Source organism: Apteryx rowi, unplaced genomic scaffold (assembly GCF_003343035.1).
Source record: "Apteryx rowi isolate R43461 unplaced genomic scaffold, aptRow1 scaffold_123, whole genome shotgun sequence".
In the NCBI taxonomy this organism is placed as follows: Eukaryota; Metazoa; Chordata; class Aves; order Apterygiformes; family Apterygidae; genus Apteryx; species Apteryx rowi.
Genome location: NW_020447453.1, coordinates 1,852,525 through 1,872,091, shown reverse-complemented (window position 1 = coordinate 1,872,091; position 19,567 = coordinate 1,852,525). Strand labels below are relative to the sequence as shown.

The window sequence follows — 19,567 nt, the reverse complement described above, 5'->3', positions numbered from 1 at the left end:
TTGTATTTATGCAACTATATTCAAATTTGCTTTTTCTTCTAATTTTACTTTTTTAGGGCTTGATAACCTGCTCGATGAAAACAGAGTATCAGATTTGACTCAGACATACCAGCTGTTCAGTCGGGTAAAAGGTGGGCAGCAGATCCTTTTGCAACACTGGAGTGAATACATCAAGGTATTTTGAAGATCTCTTACTACTGTCAAAATATATGCTGTTGACATATATTTATTCTGTCAAAAACAAGAGCAATACATCGTTCAGCTGTATGCATCAAAATTCTGTTTTAAACAAATATGGGGGTAGTTGTTAATGCTTTTTTTCTGCCTCAGTAAAACTCACTTGATGAGAAGTGGCAACACTTACTTTTAGATTTTGGAAACTGTATTCCCTACATGTTTGAAAAGTATGCTAGAAGTTATTTTGGTTTGGTTTGGTTTTAAATAGAGCTGCATGCACGTGTGTTTAGAGTATGCTGGATTATAATATGTGTTGCATTTTGGTACAAATACAGTCAGCTAGTTACATATCTGCAAAACCAGTGGAACCTCAGAGTACTGCTGTTCTACTGCAGCTTTGCAGTGCTATATGTAACCAATCTACAACACTACAGTTAATAAGATGAATGTTTAAGCTATTTCAAAAGGAATGTTCCTCTTGAAAATAATCCATTACCAAAGTAGTTTTTGAGAGACTCCTGGTTTGTTTTGCTAGGCATAATACGGATGTAGTATGATACCCCAGAGAATTCATGCTCTAGTGCTCTTGTGAGATGAAGGCAATGAAGCTTCACACAAGATATTTCTCTCCTGTGTTGATAATTCCTGACATGGTAATTCTTTCCTGAATTGTCCTTTGGTATATCTGCCTTCAGGGCTAAGTGTGCAACAGCAGTTCTTTTTAGATGTGACTTTCCTGTGCACCCACATCTGGAGTATGCAGCACATGGGAGTGGGGAATAGTCTCCTCTGCACTAGCACCGAGATGGAATTTGCTCAGCAATGTCGYGTAGTGTCCCCACATGCAACCTGTGGGTCTGTAGCCAGCTGAGCCAACTGGACAGCTTGCCATGGCTGAAAAGGGAAGGTCTTGCTCCTTCCTTGCTCCCAGATCACAATCCTTGTGCTGCCTGCCACTCCATAGACTCTTTTTTGATCTGCTTTAACGCAGTAACCTGGCCAGGTTAGTGAGTTAAGGAGGTTTGCAGAAGGGTGCTTTTGCTGGTCCAAGGAAAGAAGCAGGAGTTCAGGGCAGGTAGAAAGCTGTGGGAAGGGAGATCAGATCTCACCTTTCAGCCAGCAGCAAACTGTTATGTTGGCTCATCATGCCTTATGCCTCTCAGAATCAGACCCTTTATGGCTTTGTTTTTAAGAAACCTTTTTATACATGTTCAGAAAGTTAGAAAGCATATTCTGCAGTGTCAGGAAATCCTCTCCTTTCCAACATTCTTTATGCCAGAACACACTAATGTGAGACTTCAAGAACTTAAGTTTTAGCTTGTGTGCCAGTGTGAGGAAAAGCATATAAACAGAGCCAAAGTACTGTGGTGAAGGTCTGTGCTCTGCTGTAGCCACCTTTTTATGATTTCAGAAGTGTCACCTAGCTTTCTGTATCTCAGCTTGCCATTTGCAAAATGGGGGGAATTTTTGGTGACTTATGAGCATAAATGATAGAGACTGTGAGATATCCAGATACTCTGTTAATGAACGGGAATTTGTACTGTTCAAGTGTAAGATAGAGATGCTGAGTATAAGAACATTTGGCAACCTTGTCTTTATCTTGATTCACTCTGAACAAAGTGTTGAGAGAACCATCTCAATGAAACATTGCAGTGGATAATTAAATATTTAAGTGGAAACTGAGGTTTGTGAGGGATTTTCCCTTCTCTCTTCAACTATTGTGGCTAACATATTTTAGCTGATGAAAATATGCTGATTAAATACTGTTCTGCTGTTACTGTGCAGATGTTCCTCTTTCTCACATTGGGAAACTAGTCATTCTGTCTAGGACAGTGCTCAATGTTAGTAAGCCATTGTAAATTGTCTGATAGGTTGAAATCCTTCCTTTTACAGGCTGTTTTGGTTCAATAGACAAATGGTATTATATTTCTAATTTAAAGGTAGTAAACATAGATACAAGAAAAGAAAGTGAAGTCTGTGGTTTCTTCTTGCAAATGGGAAAAGTTTTTTATCATGTTAGCTGTTTGTTTTGGTTTTTTGGTTCTGTAGCCCTTACTGAGAGAGAGAAATCTTGGAGTGATGAGCAGCAGTTAATTGTAGCCACCTGTTTCTGTCAATAGAGCTCTCCAGTGAGTTTAAGAAAAATAGTAAAGTTTTCCATTACACTTAATGTTCTTGAGGCACTTTCCACATACTTCTTTTTCATAAATCATGTAGTTCTGTATTTAACTGTAAACTTGTACATCATACAGTCATGTCTACTGTGCGTTTTTGTTTAGCTTTTGTCTTAAATGTATATAATCTTTAAATCAAACACTAATGTTTGAAATCCATTAATGTGTGTCTGGGTTTTCATTTTAAATTTCAATGCATCTCCTCTTTTGAAAACGTGAAGTCAGATAAGCAGTTCTGTAAGAAATTATTCTAATGCTGAATTTTACAAAGGTGAACATGTCTTTTGGGGGAGATAGGTAGTACTCTGAAGTATTTTATTATCAAAAGTGTTTGTTTTACAGAACTTTGGGACAACAATAGTGGTTAATCCTGAAAAGGACAAGGATATGGTGCAAGAGCTACTAGATTTTAAGGATAAAGTGGACCATATCATAGAAGTGTGCTTTCAGAAAAATGAGAAATTTATAAACTTGATGAAGGAATCCTTTGAAACATTTATCAACAAGAGACCAAATAAGCCTGCAGAATTGATAGGTACATAAATATTTTTTCTGTGAAATATTTCAAAAATCTGTAGAAAGCATGATAAGATAATGCTGCTGAGTATGCTAGTGTAATAGTGATGCAGTATTCATTCCCTTTTAGGAGACTTGTTTTGGGGATACTAGACAGAGTTAACCTGGGAGTGTTGTGGGTCCAAAAGCTTGAGCGTGTTGTTAGGTTGTGCGCGCAGTGTCCTGAAGGAGCATGTCAGCTTCTGCTGTTCCTGCACTCTGCTTATTACACTGTGACTGGTGCTAACAGTTGCTCAGAAAATATTGCTAATATTGTGAGTGGAGGGGGGAAGAGTAGCTATGGCAAAAATTTGGAAATAATTTTAATCAGAGGAGTAGAGGAATTCTTCAGATGACATTTATTTTGCACATCTTTCGGAGAGAAGGAGGAAGTATTGCCTATCTGTCCCAGGGCTGAAGTTGGGAGAACAACAGTTTTAAAACCCTTCTGATATAAGGAGGTCGAATAGAGAATTTTTTTTCAGTACCCTAAAGAGAGTACTAGTGCTCATTAAGGGGGAAAATGATAAAATAATAAAAGCATACTATTTAAAGATACTATTACTGAGATTATCCCTGAGCTGGCCAAAGGTCTCCTGGGCTCTATTTTGCTTGCAGCCAGTGAAGCTGTGGCAGTTTACATCAGCAGAGGATGTTGCTCTTAGGAATTTTTTTTTTTTTTTTAACCTCTGTGCATTCTTTGCCTATTCAGCTTACTCATTGGCTTCCTTCTAAAACCAGCTTTATGAAGGACAAACTGCACAAGCCTACTGATGTAGATTAAAGCCATGATATGGCCTGCTATCATTTGTGGATTGTGATGCTTCAGCTGTTGCAGTGGTTTTCTTCTTACCCCGGTAGAAGTTTGTGTAGGGATAACGATGTGGTTTAATAAATACTCAGCTTAGACTCATGGCTTAACCTTATTTCTGGCATTCTGAAGCTACTAACTTGAAAGCATTGCTTTGGTTTAAATTTTGGTATGCTCATACCAAAGAGCCAGAGGAGCGTGGTAAAGGTCTACAAGAATAGAGTTCTCTATGTTGTTTGTTTCTGTTTCTCATAAAATACATTCATATGCATTTTACAATTCCAAAACATTGTCTATCAACAAGTAGTGTGCTTGCAGTGAACATACCCCAAAATTGGGGAACTTTTAATGCATAAATTTTGATGCTTTTGTTGTATTCATCTTTTTCTTGGTTAATTCCTTTTGTGATGTTTTTCCATTATGGCAGTAGTACAGTGGGCTSTATAATTTCACTGAACGTAGGGATGGGAAAACAGAAAAGAGAAAATGTAGCACTTATACCGTATTGTAATATACAGTTATATTCAAAGTGGGGGACACTTGAGTTGGTGATTGTAGAGTGATTCCTTTAAGCTCCTAAACTGTTTTATTTTATTTGTAGCAAAATACGTGGATTCCAAGTTAAGAGCTGGTAATAAAGAAGCAACAGATGAAGAGCTGGAAAGAATCCTTGACAAGATCATGATAATATTCAGATTCATTCATGGTAAGGAATATCTGTTCACAGTTGCAATTAAAAAAGTTTTCATTGCTGCTAGCAGAACTGTATTCCTCTGAATGTAAGAGTTTTCTTTTAGCAAGAGTTTTTGCTAGAAATGGTCTCAATTTCAAGATTGCCTTACGTTTGAAGGAGCACAATAACTGCCACAAGGATGACAAACTTTTTCTTTGGAGATTGTCAAGTCAGAGACCTTTTACAGTCTGTGGGTGGAGACCTAAAATTTAAGAGGTGGTTGGTGAAATTTTTTTCACATAAATCAACCATATCTCTAACCATAATCTCTCTGCTAATGACAGAGACAGAACGATTAGTGTAACTTCCTTTTTCCAGCCTACACTAGTATATCCTAGGTGCACAGTATGTGAAATTCTAGCAGTGAATAGCTTATTCCTCTTTTCTCACTATGGCTAAAAATGCAGATAGAGAAGGGCTCAGAATGATGGGAGAAAAGGTTACTGCTATGTTTCACTGCTTTTGAAATGCATTTCCCTAAAGTACCTCCCTGTGCAAGCAAAACCAGTTGAATCTGTAAGGAGAATATTTTTAAGTTGTGTCTCAGGAAAATATATGGTTGTGTCTATTAGAGATGCATGATAGCCTTTTTGAGGGAGGGGGGACTTGTATCCTATGCTGAATGGGGAATATGCAGGGATACCCAATTCTGTTCTAATTTGTTATGGCTGTGGAGCTCTTTCCTCACAAAATCCAAAATATGGGAAAGCAGACAAGAAACCAATCAAAAATAATTCCATTTTTTGTCAAATGCAAATAGTATTGGGTGGAGATAGCGAATGAATGTGGTATCACTGGGAACATGTCATGCTAAAAGATTAATTTCTTTCAGTCTGAAGCTGTGACCAACTATTTTTCTCTTACTATTTCTTGTAGTACTGAGTTAAAAGACAGCACACATTTATTTTCAGGTATCTGGTATGCAAGAGACTTTTCAAGGTCAGATAACAAGCAGTCAGTTTCTGGGCATTGGAATTGCTGAAAGTAGCTTGATACAGTGTCGTGACGCAGCACATTATCGGAGGGAAGGATGGAGAGTATCGGGGAGGATGGGGACCGCCTAGTAGTTTCTCTTCTGTGAGATCTGAAGATAAACATCTGAGACGATATTACGTATGCATGGAAGGTGTTCACAAGGAGGTAGGAGGGGGCTATTATAGGCAGAGTAGGGATTGCCTTGAGTTAGAGTGAATTTCTGCCCCTTAAAGGTGAAACAACTTGCTGGTATCCTTGCACTACCAATTGAAAGGATTTGTGGAAGCTCTGATGTAAGATGTCTGTGGGTGCCTGCATGGCTTCTGTATTTCAAAAGACAATTGGCATACCTGGTGAAAAGATTTCTGTCCCTTTTTCTTCATCTTAGGCTTTTGAAGGTTATTTCTTTAATATATAGGAACCCTTCTTTTTTAATTTTAATAATCCATTGGAGGGAGAATTTAACACTGGAGGGAGAATATTGTTTTGGGTCCAGATGATTGCATGTGCTTCGCAACTGCTTCAGTGGGAAATATAAGGCAGCATATGCTCCTGGAAAGAAACAAAAGAAAGATGTAAAAATTTTGCAAAATAAACTAAGTAAATAATTCAAAGGTAAAAAGAGCTACTTGTCTATTTGTTTTTCTTTGCTGTTGCATAGGGAGTGTTGTTCTGCTGATTGATATGTCACGAGAAAGGATTTTGCTGCAAACCTGAAGTGTGATGGTGCAGATACAATGTGTGGTTTAATTTGTGTTTTAATTTTGTTTCAATTGCCATACAGGTAAAGATGTGTTTGAGGCGTTTTATAAGAAAGACTTGGCCAAAAGACTGCTGGTTGGGAAGAGTGCGTCAGTAGATGCTGAGAAGTCCATGTTGTCAAAGCTTAAACATGGTGAGCATCTTTATGTGTGTTCAATTTTAATTACTTTTTGCCTTGGAGATTTAAATCCTTATTTTTCATGTTTTAAAAAGTGACAATCAGATTTTAAGTAATAGCCGAGCATATCGCAGCTTTCATTGTTCTCAGTGGGAACTATTGGTTTGGCCTTCCAGAATTGTGACTGGTTCATTTAATACACCTACATGGGAGGAGAATCCTTAAAATATGTACCTAGTTGCAGGTGCTGTAGGCCCTGGCAAATCTGGCTCAGCTGTCTCAAACCGATACTGCTTGCTCTACGCTTGTTTGTAATTGTGGGATCTTTGCTTTACTTTGTGTGACAGAATGTGGTGCTGCTTTTACCAGCAAACTGGAGGGCATGTTCAAGGACATGGAACTGTCAAAAGATGTCATGGTTCAGTTTAAGCAGGTACATTTAACTCATGTGTGCTAAATTTTGAGTCGTGATAGGGAAGAACGGACTTAATCAGTGCAAAACCTTGGTATTAAGCTAAAATAAGACAAAAAAACTTTTGCTCACGTTCTGATCAAGGTAACAGATTCTATTTATAGTTCTATTTATAGGACAGATATTATTTATTGTATATTTATTCAGACATAATCTTATTTTACAGTTTTATTTGATTCCTTTTTAAGTAAATTAAAATCTAAAAACTATGTGGTAATTTAGTTGGCTGTCTGAGATTCTTTAATGGCCATTTTCTTTCTTTCTGTCAACTGTTGCTGCCCTGGTTGATTCTTTGTGAATTGCCCTTGCCAGAAAAACTCCCTGAAGGTTACTAAATGCATAGAAACCACATATGTCTCAGGCCCCTGAGCTTCCAAACTGTTGGTGACTGAGAGATTACTTGGAGGAAATACAGCACATGTACTTGCCCTGTTACATTTTATCCTGAGTACCTGTTTTGTGGCCCTGTTGGGGGTAGGATACTGAGGAAGAGGTCTGACCCAGGACAGCTGTTCTTGTAACAAAATACTGTAATCAATTTTCTGTCGCAGACTGTGCAGCACAGCTTAACTAATGCTGTATCCAAATTATAAGAAAATGTGTTGTCTAACAGACGTATGGAAGTTTTAGGGCGTCCTTTTGACCTTACAGTGCTTGTCCTGGCTCTGATGAGAAGTTTTTGTTTTGCTTTGTTTGTATGTGAGTAAAGTTCCTTTGACCTTGATACCTTCTCAAGACAGTGGTCCAGTATACCTTAAGCCACGTTGTTCTGTTCTTTTTACTTCCAGCCACTTGCTGTGTTTTGAAATGACACTCTGTATGTGACCATTAAATAGACATGACATCCAAAATCTTGGTAGAACAAACCAAGGATGCGGCCTGTAGAAAATTTTCATTATTCTACTGTTTAAATTTCTAACTTAAAATAAATATATGTATTTTCTAATTTAACATGCAAACAGAATTCTTAAATCATTTTTATCTTTTGTATTTTAGTATATGCAGAACCAAAGTGACCCAGGAAATATAGACCTGACAGTAAATATATTAACTATGGGTTATTGGCCAACTTATACACCTATGGAAGTCCACTTAAATTCAGAGGTGAGTGTTTAAATTCTCCTTCTAAATACTCTTCAGAGAGTGGAATCATAACCTCTGTCATAGGGTGAACTAGTGCCCTTTGAGTAATTTTTTTCTGATAGATATTTAAGGTGTTTACCTCATTCTAGAGATTCCAAAATTGAAAGGAAAAAGAAAAAAAAGATAAGGTACCAGCTAAAATGCATTTTAAGGGGATTACATTTCACTTAACATATTTTTTACCTTTTTAATAATCATAATCTAAAATTAATATTAAAATCTGTCCTATTTCACATTGCAATCAAACACTTAGAAGTTTAAAAGTTCACTTTAATTTAGTCAATTTTTAACTTCATTTTGATTCAGCCAATAGCCATGTGACTGCAAGCTCTTTTTTTCCATAAGATCCTTCCTCGGTTTTCTTTGATGTGTGTCTCAGAAAACTAGCCAATGCATTTGACTGTCATTGGCCTGAAAAAAGATTTSTTTCAAATTGACAGATTTTGCAGAGCTCATTTCATCAGTGATTTAAGTTGAAATATGTATTTGGAGTCCTGTTTCCTATAATATCCTGCTCGATCTGAAGTACAGCAAGCTCTTTAGGGGCCTGAGGTGTTGGCAATGTTTCCATCCAGCTCAGGAGACTTTTGCGCTTTAACTCCCAAGGCATCGTTGCCTCAGCAGCAGGCCACTTAGGAAGGATCCAACCTGAGCAACACATCATGAAAACGGAGGGGTAAAACCCCCTTCCTTGGAAATCTTAGGAGGATATTATGTGCTGGAATCTATTGGGACAAACTAAGAGAAGAACTTGGAAGCAGATGGTAATAGTCAGTATATAGGTGTGAGGTGTATATTTTTCATCCTATGACTTTTTTTTCAGTTGTAAAGTCCAGAAGAAAAATACTACCTGTCTTCCTTTAGAAGGGTTTTATTTCACTTTTATTAAAAAGGAAAAAAAAAATCAGTGAAATTAGAAAGCTTTAACTGAAATGAGACTTTTGTGTACAGTAGTACTGGTGTACTTGAGAGCAGAATTTAGCCCTTTGTTTTTAGTTTTGTGCACAGAAACACTTATTATGAAACACTGTTGAGAAGAACCAAAGAAATAACTTGTGTGAAGGCACTCAGCATTGCTGCACTGAAATAGCACTAGTAAACTTTTGTCTCTTTGCTTTACAGATGATTAAGCTTCAAGAGGTATTTAAAATGTTTTACCTGGGAAAACACAGTGGTCGAAAGCTTCAGTGGCAGACCACTTTGGGGCATGCTGTCCTAAAGGCAGACTTTAAGGAAGTAAGTTTGCTTGTTTAATGCTTAAGTAGTTGGTATTAACTTTAAGTCAATTATTTGGAATCTAGCTGTGTTTTGTATTTTTCGTTAAAAGCAATAACATTTTTATGGAAGAGCAAGCACAATTTTTTTTTTTTTAATTAAACCAAAATCCTGCATAGCTAAGTAAAAGAGCAATTTGATAGCTTTCAGTAATATTTGTATTGGTTTGATAGGACGTGTTGCTTATTCAAGTAAAGGAAGTTGTAATCAAGCAGGACATTACTGAAAGAAAAGAAATGCAGCATCTTTTTATTTTTTAATATGGAATTATTTTGATTAAGTAGCATTTTCATAGAAATACTGATGACATTTTTAGAATGCTTCATTAATGCAAAAATACACTGAAGGGTGTGTGTTAGTGATGTAATGACTGTGGTTAAAATTTAAATCCTTGCTGAATTATTTAAGTCTTAAATAACCACATTATTTCTTAATGTGGCTTTTGTTTGTCTCATCAAATACTTACATTGGTAATAATGCAGCTTAATTGCACCAAAGCAAATTCAAAATTTAATTCTTTTAGTAACTCACTGTAAATGTGAAACTTAAGCTGTGGCATTTTGTAACAATAAGATGGATAGGTTTGTAGTTGTTGATTGGCAAGAAGTATTTACTGTAGGCAGTTCTTACATCTGTCTGAAAAGTTTGACTTATTTATCTCCTTTTCATTGCCTGTTTGTACAAACATTGTGCTACAGATAAACTGTAACTGTGTATTACAGTGAATCAAAGTGAGCTTTTGGTTCTTTCATGTTTGATCCGATACTGAGATTTTATGTATTAGTTTGCTCATCACTATTAAGTGAAGCTTGGGTGAAGTATGAAGTAGAGATTTGCCGTTGATGGTAGCAAAGCCAGAATTTTTTCTATTATAACTAAAAGAAGTAAATGATGTGAAGTAAATACTGGGTCTTTCAAATGACCTTTTGGTGTGTGCTGTATTGCTACTGGTAGACTAGCAAAAAAAGTTCTTAAAATATCCTGTTTCCTTGATGCTGCATTCAAGCATATTCTTTTGTGTGATGGATATTCCAAAATGCACATTTCTTCTTCCTCTAGCAATTAAAAAAAAAAAAAAAAATACAGCTTCTGTAACTTGACACATTTTTGGGATACAATAGAAAATGCTCTGGATATTATTTGTAATTATTTGATATTTTCTATTTTAGGGAAAGAAAGAATTTCAAGTATCGCTCTTTCAGACATTAGTGCTGCTTATGTTTAATGAAGGGGATGAATTCAGTTTTGAAGAAATTAAAATGGCCACTGGTATAGGTAGGAAAAGTACTTTGTGATTCTTAAATACTTTCATTGAGTGATTACCAAGTATGATTCTGCATATAAAGGCCTAATTTTAAGAAGTTTGCCATGATTATTCAGGCAAGCTTTATGAGTCAATAGTATATACATGCCAAAAGAGGTGAACAGAACACACTGCTAGAACTTTCTAGTATAGATAAAATAGGTGCTTCATAAAATTATTAGTAAGAGAGGTATAGCGTATGCCATTAACAACCCATCAGTTTTACAAAATAAATCACTGCAATTCTTAAAATTCAAGTCAAGATAAAGACTAGTTTTCTGTACAGATTGTTTTAGTTCTATTACAGTTTCAAATGTTGTATTTTGAAAATGATCTGTTGTAGAACAATGTCATTTTGGAGTGATATGAGAGAGAATACTGAACTATTTTGAGAGATTGTCCGCATGTTTTCCATTACAGTTGCAACAGTGCCCCATTTACAATAGATCTGATCTGTTAAGAAAATAAGTGCCCAATAAGGAGTGTACTTTGTAGTTCTCCTCTCCTGCACTTTGCATCTGAAGGCAGAAAGGGCAGAGAAATGAAGAAAACCATAGTCATCTTTTTATGCATCTCCCCTCTATATTCTTATGTTTTTTGATTTTTTTTTTCCATAATTTTTACTCTTCCTTGAAATGATTACAACCATTAGCATTAAAAAGGAAAAACCCACCATCTCTTTACTTCCTGGGACTTCTGCATCAACCAGCATCTCATACCAGTAGCCCTTTCTATGTTGAATCTTAAGATCAGACCCACAAAGCAACTTCTGAAAAAGTATATGAACACACACAAGTACTTCATCAAGGATTCCATTTTACAAGATACTGTAAAATCCATATTTACAAGATATTACAAGATATTGTAAAATCCTATAGTTCAGAATGGTACGTTTCAGAAGTCATTACAGTCCAGGTGCTCTGTCTTCCCATCCTCCAAGCTTCAGGTTGCTTAGTCATCCATTCCATTACTGCTAAGGGAATTGAAGAAAGCCCATGCCAGTGTTAATGATAAGCATCAGGTGAGTCTAGATAAACTCATTAGGTCAGAGTACAACGGTTATAGAACAAACAAATTCATGCCAACCTGATCTAGATCCTGTGTTCTTATCTTGCATTACTGTACCTCAGAGCTTGTGTTCTGGCTGCCTTACAGCAATAGATAAAATCTGCTGCAGGGAAATCCATTATATTATAGCACAATAGAAAGGCTTCAGTAGACTGTTTTTAAGGCAGCTGGCTAGAATTAATTTCCTAATTCATATTACGGTTGAGAGCTACTTATGTTATGTTATTGGGTTGAGTGCCATATCTGTGTTTATCTCTACTATGGGTAAATAACACATGAATGCATGTGATGAGGACAGTTTGTGGCCCTCAGAGCCAGGATGGCTGAGTTAAAATCTCTGTCTTCCCAGGTTCTACCTAGACAAGGTATTCAAAGATGCTTTAGAGAAGCCCCATTCCTGTCTAGCAGTCTCCATACTTCTAAACCAGAGGAAGGTCTTATGGCTGGAAATGACCTCCTAAATAGGTCCCACATTGCCCCCTTCCAGCCTCCTGTTACTGGATGCTCCTTTTSCTCAGTGGTACCCTGCTGAAGGCAGGTATCCCAGCTAGCTGGAAAAGAACAGACATTCAGTTATTAGGAGAATAGCTGAATTTGTGATGCAGCTGCCTGATGAATTGACCGCTAGGAACAGAAGTGATGACAGCTGGACTCTGAGAGAATGCTCTGGATGAACCAGAGGTCCTGGCTCACATGGGTGCAAATAACATAGGACCCATAGGATAACATTTTTAAAAGTTGTATAGGGTTTGTTGAACTGCTCCCCTCTCCATCTGAAAAGAATGTAGCAGAACTGGGAAGCATTCAAAGAATGGGAACAAATGTTGAAGATGTGGATCAGTTTCTTTAAAAGGAACAGCTAAGTATGTTAGGACTAAACTAAATAGACCAAAAGGTAGATAGAAATCAGTGAATACGGATTCGCTTTCTTACTCGGAAAAGGGCTAGAGGGCATTAAATGAATCAAGCAGATGATAGGTGCAAACTAAACAAGAGGTGTTTCTTCACACAACAGTGGTGAACTGTGGAGCTCTTGATCACAGCATGTTATGAAAGCTAGAAGTTTACAGAGCTCAAGGGGACAGGTTCAGGAAAGAACAAGGCACTGAAGGTCTCTAAACACATAGAAACCACCTCTGGCTTAGGAATTCTCTAAGCCTTAAATAACTGGAGACTTAGTAGGATGAGGAGAGAAGAAAGATCAGGGAAGTATAGAGCATTCCTGTATTAGCCTTGTTCTAACATGCTGCCCTACACGCATCTGCATTTTGCCACTGTCAGAGATAGGATGCTGGTCTAGATGGACCTTCTGACCAAGGATGTCTCCTCTTCAGCTCTAAAGACTGAGAGGGATACTGAAACACCCAGTTCTGAAGAACTGTATCTAATCTAAGTTTGTAGTTTAAGTGAGCTTTGGTGCAGGAAGAATGGCAAGTAACAAGTGCAATGCCAATTATTTTTAAAGTTCATGGAATAATTCTGCAGATTACTGCAGTGTAGCAGGTCTTTACTGAGAAGAATAGAATTGGTGGGCTTATGGATTAGTATATATTAGGGAAGAGGCAGCATGATCTTTGTGATGCGTGATTTCCCTTTAAAATTGTTTGCAAGCATATTGCACAATCATAATTGTGCACTTGGATTTTTAAGATCTTGAGAGCACATCACAGGCACTTAAATTAAGCTTTCATGGCTTACGAGGGAAGTTCCTCTTGAGGATGAGTAATTGGTTAAAAGGTAGAAAACAACAGGTAGAAAAAAATGGGCAGCTTTCACAGTGAAAGGAAGCTCCTAACTGGGATCACCATGTATTTGTTCAACATAGTCATTAATGATCTGAAAAAGAAGTTGAATGCTGAAGTGACAGAATTTGATGCTGATGGAAAATTTCTCAGGAGGATCAAATCTAAAACTTCTAGAAGAGTTGCAAAAGGATCTCACACTGTAGAACTATTAGGAGATCAAATAACATCTGGTGTTGATGAATATGAAGAAGTCGGCCTGGGGGGAAAATAACCTTAACTCCATGTGCAGTGATTGATTTTCAGTTAGATACTACTACTCAGGAACGAACCTGTGTGATCATTGCGTTCCTGAAAATGTTAACTCAAAGTTCATCAGTGATCAGAAAGGCAAACAGCATCCTAGAAAGTAAAAAAAGTTATTGAGAACACAGCCGAAAGCATCATCATGCTTTGTGTGTGCTTGTGTTTGGATACTGCATAAATTCCAGGTCAGCCCATCTCTAAAGGAGTATAGTAGAACTAGATGAGGACAAGGAAGGATGAGAAGAAATATCAAAGGTATAGAACTATTCTCATGCAGAGAATGGAGAGTTCATCTCTTAAATGAATTGGGGACATGATTATTTGGAGAGGGGAAAAGGAGGAAATACAATAGTCTGTAGAATTATGAATCGTTTAGAGATGATTAATAGTGAATTCACTAGCTCACGCAGTACAAGAATTGAGTCATCTTTTAGCATTTCCACCTGTTACTAGCCAAGTCAAAGAAGAGGTGTTGGGTGAGATAGACATTTTGATCTAATCTGTGTAACAGTTCATCTATTGTACTTGTTCTCAGCTGAAATTGAGTTAGCTCTCTGAGATTAACGGCAGTTCTTAAAGCAGTGATTCACGAACTTTGAATCAGCTCACAACTGTCAGCCGTCAGTTTCTTGCACCTACACTGATTTTTAATTGAGGACACTATAAAGATGATCATAAATTATATCCTGCTTATTTAATATGTTCCTGTGGACCTCTTACTGTATAAACCTCATGGATAATGTATTGGAGCCATGGGTGTAAAGCATTTGGCATTTTTCCAGTGTCACAAAAAACCTACTTTGGCAACTTCAGTGATCTTCTCTTTCTGAATCAGTCTTAGCAGCTGTTCCACATGGCTTCCTCAGATACATCAGTCATGTCTCCCCAGCTGCCTTGTTGCCTRCAGTCTAAGATAGGGCCAGTGAGATAAATATTTGTTTGTTTCTCTCAAAAATCATACTGAAATTATTATAAGAAAATGACAAGCCTGTATGGCAGAAACCAGTAAAATGATATGACTTAAAATTTTCAGTTGCTTAAATAAGCACTTTTAACAAAGTAAAACCTGCTAGCAATTTGTGTTCAATACTGCACTTGGCAGGATAGGACAGCCAGGGCCAGAGTTCCACTTCTTTGTTACGTCTTCTATAACTTCATTATCTACTATATATATTTTAAAGAGGTGAATATGGTTTATTTTGTGATTCTGCTCTCCTAACACTTATTCACATTTATGCAGCTGCAGTTAAAGACACATTGCTGTGTTTATGTTATAACTAGTTTTGCAAAATGCTGGTTATCAAGACAATTTGGGTAACTGATCTCAGCATGCATTTCAGCCTTTCAGTCTATTGTATTTTTATATTTCATGCCCATATGACACAAAATACATATTCTTTTCTGGGTCAAAAAGACATACCTGTATGAATTTTCTTCATGCTAGGTAAAAGAGCTACCTCATGGATTATTACCACATTACTGTACTAAAAAAAATTCACATGGACTTCTGCCCCTTTAGGACATCACTGTCTTCATCAGTATTTATTGACCATAGCTGGAACTTGTGTTTTGCAGTCACCGTCACAACAAATTATGTGCAATCTCTTTCAAGTTATGAGATTACTGTTTATGCAACAACTACAATTACTGTGACTCAGAGAAAGAATGGTTACTTTCTCTTTGGTAACTGTGCTTCTTGGAGATGTGTTGTCCAAATACATCCCATGTTTTTACCTGCCTTTTTCATTATTGTGAATGCTTTTATAAGCTGTAATTTTTACTTCTAGTTCAGGGATTGATAGGCAACTGCAGATTCTTTGCCCTTTGGCATTCTGTAGCCTGCAACTTAGCATACGGGGGCAGAAGCAAAGCTTCAAAGTGTACTGAGTGTTTCTAACAGCATTCTTGCGCAGAGGCAGGGACTGTGTTTGGACAACACCACAATTTAAAAATCTACATTTATTGCAGATGAAGTGCCTCAAAAACGTAAAACATCAGAAGTACCTGTTCAGTCACTGTGATTTAATGTTTTTTTTTTAATAATGATAAAACAGCTGGAGTTTAAAAAAAAAAAAAGGGGGGGGGAACAGAAAAAGGAAAAAGTCATTCTGTAGGAATTGAAAATTAAGCTATTTTAGGAATAAAATAGTGTTAACCTTTTACTCCTCTATGCAGTTCAGCACTAGATTGCAAAACCTTTTTTCCGTTCTTAGACTAGAGCTCTGCTCAGGAGATCTGAGGCATTTGGTGATAATGTTTATATTGTGAATAAAGCTATTCTAGAGATTGCAGAGGCCATTTTAATGCAGGATCTTGATACAAAACTTTGCAATATAATGATTAGAAGGTTTTAGACTCCATTTTATCTGTTTATCCAAATGATTTGAGTTTTAAATCTTACAAGATAAAATTTTCCTTAACTGCTTTTTTCTACTTAGTTTCCTGTTGTGGGGGGCTTTTGTGTCTCTAATGACTGTCCGCTATACCTTCTAACAAAACACCTGCCTGTCTACTTAGACTTCTCCCGAGCTTTCCTCCCCCCCCCCCGGTGTATATTGAAAATAGTAATGAAATTATAAAATGGCTGGAGTTTCTTGCCATCAACTGATTTTTCTTTTCAAGTCCTGTTACTACCAAACAGAAATTAAAAAGTAAACAAAAAACAGGTTCACAGTAGTGTGAATTCTTCTCTGATACTGTTTTGGGTAGAAAACTCACTGAGATGATTATTCTTGACCTGTACAATTCTGCACGTGCTCTCAGTATTTTTACGTAAAATACGTGAGACCAAGCTTGAAGGCTGTAAGTTACATAATTAGAACTTAGCTAAAAGAGAAGGTATTAACACAAAAATAGCATCTTTGTGGTTATATTTTTAGATTAATTGTGTAGAACTTTTCATGTTAACCTTTTGGTCTTTTATCTCCCATACTTTGAATTTCTTCACAGAGGACAGTGAATTAAGAAGAACTTTGCAGTCTTTAGCCTGTGGTAAAGCACGAGTATTGATAAAAAATCCAAAGGGAAAGGATGTAGAAGATGGAGACAAATTCATGTTTAATGGTGATTTCAAGCATAAATTGTTTAGAATAAAAATCAATCAAATCCAGATGAAAGAAACAGTATGTATTTTACTATTTATTTTTTGCATTCATTCTGGTTAACTTGACTGTTTATCTGCATGTTCCACCTGAAGAGAGAGATTCTCTGCATTTCCAGCTGTAGCTTTTGCGTTTGGAAAAAGGAAAGAGATTTTTTTTTTTTTTTAATATCTGTGGTAGTCAGAATGACCAGGGCTCACAGAGGCACTAAAGATTGTAAATCTTACTGAAATCAAAGCAATTTAGGTTCCTTCCTGCATTTATGCATCTAAAAGCCTGTATCTTAAACTGATACCATCTTGCAGATGTTTCAGTCCATCTTAGAAGTTTTCACGGTATGGATGAAGTGTTGGTACTGTATTAAATTTCATGGATCAAATGTTAAAATACCTTTTTTTTTCTTTTCTTTTTTTTTTTTTTAAGAATGTAAGAGGGTTACTAAAGTCAGGGTTAACCATGCTTTTGCAGTGGATGTTTTTGCTGGACTTGAATCCCAATTCTTGACATCAGCTGACATGTTTTAATTAACATTGAGTTGTTTCCGTTTTGCCTTTCCATATGCAAATCCCTAAAAGTCAAACTGGAGTTAAGCAGTTTTCTACAGAAGAATACTGTATTTGGGCTGCCAAATTCTTATATATTCTTTTAAAAATATTAAATGAGTTCTTAAGATTTTTTTTTAATAGAACATTGATTTAATATAAGATGTATGTGATTTTTTTTTTTTTCTTTCCATTATCCTTAGTTTTATCTTTGGCTTGCCCTAGCAGTATACTTCAGCATCTCTTATTTCTTGGTGTGCAGTGATGTGTATGTCTGTTTCTCTCAAAAACAGAGACGAATAAATGTGTTTTCTTTAATTGAAAAGATTAACTATAGAAATATTATTGATAAAAAATTAACATTTAAACGTGGTGTGTGGTTTTGTATTGTTCTTTAGGTCGAGGAACAGGTTAGCACAACTGAAAGAGTATTTCAAGATAGACAATATCAGATTGATGCTGCTATTGTACGAATAATGAAGATGAGAAAGACTCTTGGTCATAATCTCCTTGTTTCTGAATTGTATAATCAGCTGAAATTTCCAGTAAAGGTAACTGATTTTGGGTTTTTTTTCAAACAATCCTTAGAATTATCTAAAAATATGAGGTATTCTTTTCAGTTCCATGAGAGTAAGAAATGTGAAATATAACATCTGAATCAAATGTAAAGGTTCAGGTATTAAAATGAGCGCATTAACAGAAGTGAGACAGAGTATCAGTGTTTTTTTTATCAGGAACTTATAGTTAGATTTTTTTACATGGCGTATTTTCTTATGTAGTTTTTAGCAGTCCTGTTCTTTTAAATAAAATATACAATCTTACATTTGCATTTATATTGTTAACTGTTACTAATCTCATCTTTTCTTGTAGCCTGGAGACTTGAAAAAGAGGATTGAATCTCTCATTGACAGAGACTATATGGAGAGAGACAAAGACAACCCCAATCAGTATCACTATGTTGCATAACGGAGAGGAAGTCCTTTTATTAAAAAAAAAAAAAAAATCAAGAAAACAACAAAATCATCCAAATATATCTTCTGGATGCTGAATACCTATGCTGTTCCAGACTTTACTATTAGCAGATTTCAGGTTGATATATATTATTCAACCAGCTGCATGCACTGCTATGGAAGAGAAGCCAAATGATACATTAATTGGATCATCTTTGTCAAGACTCCTTAGTAATTTTAAATATCACATTTTTATTTCTTTTAGTTATTTCTTTTGTTCTTTAGGATTCTTGAAAATTTGTTTCTACAGTTTTGTTTAACAATGTCATTGAAATTGGATGGAAAAGTAAAATTACCTAAGTAAGAAATATTTCTGTGATAGATGCAAGTCTGGTTTATTCATGTGTGTGTTCCTGACTGCATCCATGGAGACCCTATATGCTGCATTCTTTAGCTACAGTGACAACTTGGGTAACTTTTTAAAAACCCTTAATTGAAGAACACTTATGTAGAAGCAGTGTTGTTGAAATACACTGAATTTTTGAAATTATGCACCGTGAATACTCTTTATCTCATATTCATTCAATTTTCTTTCAAATGATTATAAACTTCAGTCTGGTTTGGATAAATCAGGTTTTGAAGTGAGATCCTTGAAGTGCCAAGAGGACAACTGTGTTAATGTGTGTAGTGAGCTGTCTGATTATTTAGCTAAGATACTCATTCGTGGATTATTATTTTATTACTACTTTTACTGGCTTGGGTGGCAATTAAGATTTGAGTCAGAGGCCCTACCTCATTTTAGGGCAACTGGTTTTTATCACTGTTCATGTAATTGCCGTAAATTTAGTTTTGCCTTTAAAGTCACATACAGAGAAACTACTGTACAGTGTGCTCCACTTAATAAATAAATAAAAAGGATTTTTTTTTTTAAAGACTTTTACAGTCTTGATGTTATGAAGGCATAGTTTTTGTCTTGAATGACTAAGGCTTTTGTGAGTACTTTGTTACATATTGTATATATGTAAGTTGATTTGAATTAAAGAATGGAAGACATTGTAGATCTGTTAGATAATTGTAATTATAAGGAAGATACTTTTGAGGTAATACTTACAAGCTGCTGCTTATTTTCAGGATTTGCATAATAGTGTGTTTCATTCTGATAAAGAGCTACCAAAGGAGTTTGATCATGGCATAATGAGAATTTAACTGAACAATATTTTCTTGAGAGATACCTTACTAAGTTTGTGTAACATGGGTTTCATGCATCAATTAAAAGGCCACCATCTCTTCTTAAAATAAGCATTGCTAAAAGTTGACATCTCATGAGTTTACGTATTAAAGTCCTTGTTTTGTCCTCTGA

The 19,567-nt window shown here is 36.0% G+C and overlaps 1 protein-coding gene across 6 annotated transcripts in view; it reads left to right on the top strand.

The window, feature by feature from the left end:
• The window catches only part of CUL4A (cullin 4A), a 43,983-nt gene extending 24,416 nt beyond the window's left edge, over positions 1–19,567 (top strand). For 3 of the 6 annotated variants that reach the window (XM_026054763.1, XM_026054774.1, XM_026054785.1), the window contains 11 exons: positions 57–175; positions 2,694–2,886; positions 4,319–4,423; positions 6,210–6,320; positions 6,653–6,738; positions 7,774–7,881; positions 9,043–9,156; positions 10,365–10,470; positions 16,564–16,736; positions 17,656–17,808; positions 18,128–19,567. In XM_026054763.1, the coding sequence (XP_025910548.1) occupies positions 57–175; positions 2,694–2,886; positions 4,319–4,423; positions 6,210–6,320; positions 6,653–6,738; positions 7,774–7,881; positions 9,043–9,156; positions 10,365–10,470; positions 16,564–16,736; positions 17,656–17,808; positions 18,128–18,223 (1,364 nt within the window). In that variant the 3' untranslated portion in view covers positions 18,224–19,567. Of the gene's footprint in view, positions 1–56; positions 176–2,693; positions 2,887–4,318; positions 4,424–5,361; positions 5,559–6,209; positions 6,321–6,652; positions 6,739–7,773; positions 7,882–9,042; positions 9,157–10,364; positions 10,471–16,563; positions 16,737–17,655; positions 17,809–18,127 lie in introns of those variants that run through there. The other 3 variants (XR_003251761.1, XM_026054794.1, XR_003251762.1) reach the window with 3 other exon arrangements.